Here is a 1,682-nt window from a genome sequence, read left to right as displayed (position 1 = left end):
TTTTAAAACAGTCTACGTCTCGACTGGACGTGAAGGACTTGACGATGATCACTAGGTTGATAACATTCTAGAGGCCAAGGATAACAAACTTCAATGGATCATTTGCAATTCATACTTGAAAAAATCTTTGACAAACTCACCTCCTTCTCCCAGGAGGTCCATGAATCCATCACTATGTGATAGTACTACTGCATTCGTAGCCATATACCGACAGACCAGATCCCTTAACCCGCCAATTCCTCCTCTACCCTCAGAATACGCATACCTTGCAAAGTCGATAATATCCTCAACATTCTCATCATCGAGCTGGAATACGCACAGCGTCTTGTGGAGTTTGTACAAGGCCAGTGCTTTCAGCGAGTCGATGAGTTGGTAATCGCCCAAGATATACAGCGAGGCGTGGGCGAGAAGCACGTTGGAATAAATCTGGTCTGGTGCAAACTGTTCAACTGGCTCGCAAGTGCTATCGTAGTTGTTGCGAGGCGCTAGTAGAGGATATGAGAGAAAGGGGAAGTCGGCTGCGAGGAGCCTGGGTGAGGGTGGCTCCGGGTATTTTTCTCTTGTAGTTCGAACGACTGGGCTTGATTTTCGGTCCGATGGTTCTGCTTCCCGATTCCAGCCAAAGCTACTCTTCGCCACTCCTTTACCCTTCATCTTTTTGTCCTTTTTGCCTTTGCGAAACATTCTCCTATCATCGTCGAAGGGAGCCTCCTCTACCTTTTCTTCTTCGTCCACCACCGGCTCCTCGATGTACTCCTTCGTTTCCTCGATGTCCAGAACTTCATTCAGTTCCTCAGCCTTATTCCATGTTCGTATTCCGCTTGAAGTACTTCGCGACGCCTGGTCAGTGAGGCTATTCCTCTCCATCCTCTCTAGCATCACAGCCGTGTTGCGCTTCTCGGTCTTTGGTATGGAGTAGTCGCCGGTATACGCAAATTGGACAAACAGCTCGAAAGTTTCCTTGCTTACGTCTTTCCATATTGTACAGCCGACTTGGGCCTCCGATAAACCACCTTTCATTAAGCTGTGAAGTGGTTTGGAGAGCTGGGCGATTGCTTCCTCGTGAACGGAGAACTCTGTCGGGACGCCATCGCTCGTTTCGCCGACGATAAACTTGAAGAGTCGGGAATTAATGATTCTGTATCAGAAATTATTAGCACGATGCATCGAAGAAGAATAATGATTTTTGTTAGAGCTTTCTCGCAACCATGACTTTCTGTTGGAATACGAGTAGCAAACACTTAAGAGGTCTCTGTGCTTCGAGCAAGAAGGTAACGGTATCGATAGTAGCGCGAGGGAAGGTATGGTATACTCTTGAAACGAAGCCGACATCTTGAGCTAGTGGGCATATTCCCCCGTGAATAAACCTCAGGTGGACAAGACTTAGAGTGGCCATAGACCTGGTTAGCCTCCTTGCACGGACCAGAATATCAAAAAATAAGGTGAGGTTAACCTTGTTTAGCTTTGCCACAGCAAATTATATGTCACGACCACGTGCACGTGAGCTCGCTGAGTCACCTCGGTGGACTCTGGGTCACGTGGTGGAGCACTAAGGAGCGGGCGGGGCTCCTAGGAGCTCCTGCGCTCCTTCTCAACCTAACACTAGAAGGGCAGTATATATGACTGGCACTTTTGCCGTAGGTAAAAGCTTTGTGCTCAATTTCGTTAGTATTTTTGACTTC

At 47.8% G+C, this 1,682-nt stretch overlaps 1 protein-coding gene across 1 annotated transcript; it reads right to left on the bottom strand.

Moving 5' to 3' along the window:
• On the bottom strand, positions 1-1,436 carry LY89DRAFT_692670 (uncharacterized protein). Its single transcript, XM_018216581.1, has one exon. The coding sequence runs from the start codon at positions 1,018-1,020 to the stop codon at positions 91-93; it is 930 nt and encodes a 309-aa protein (XP_018060491.1). The 5' UTR covers positions 1,021-1,436; the 3' UTR covers positions 1-90.
• Between the last annotated feature and the right edge of the window lie 246 nt (positions 1,437-1,682).

Source organism: Mollisia scopiformis (assembly GCF_001500285.1).
Source record: "Mollisia scopiformis unplaced genomic scaffold LY89scaffold_67, whole genome shotgun sequence".
NCBI classification, from domain to species: Eukaryota; Fungi; Ascomycota; class Leotiomycetes; order Helotiales; family Mollisiaceae; genus Mollisia; species Mollisia scopiformis.
Note: the sequence above shows the minus strand (reverse complement) of the source record. Positions and strands in the feature narration are given on the sequence as shown.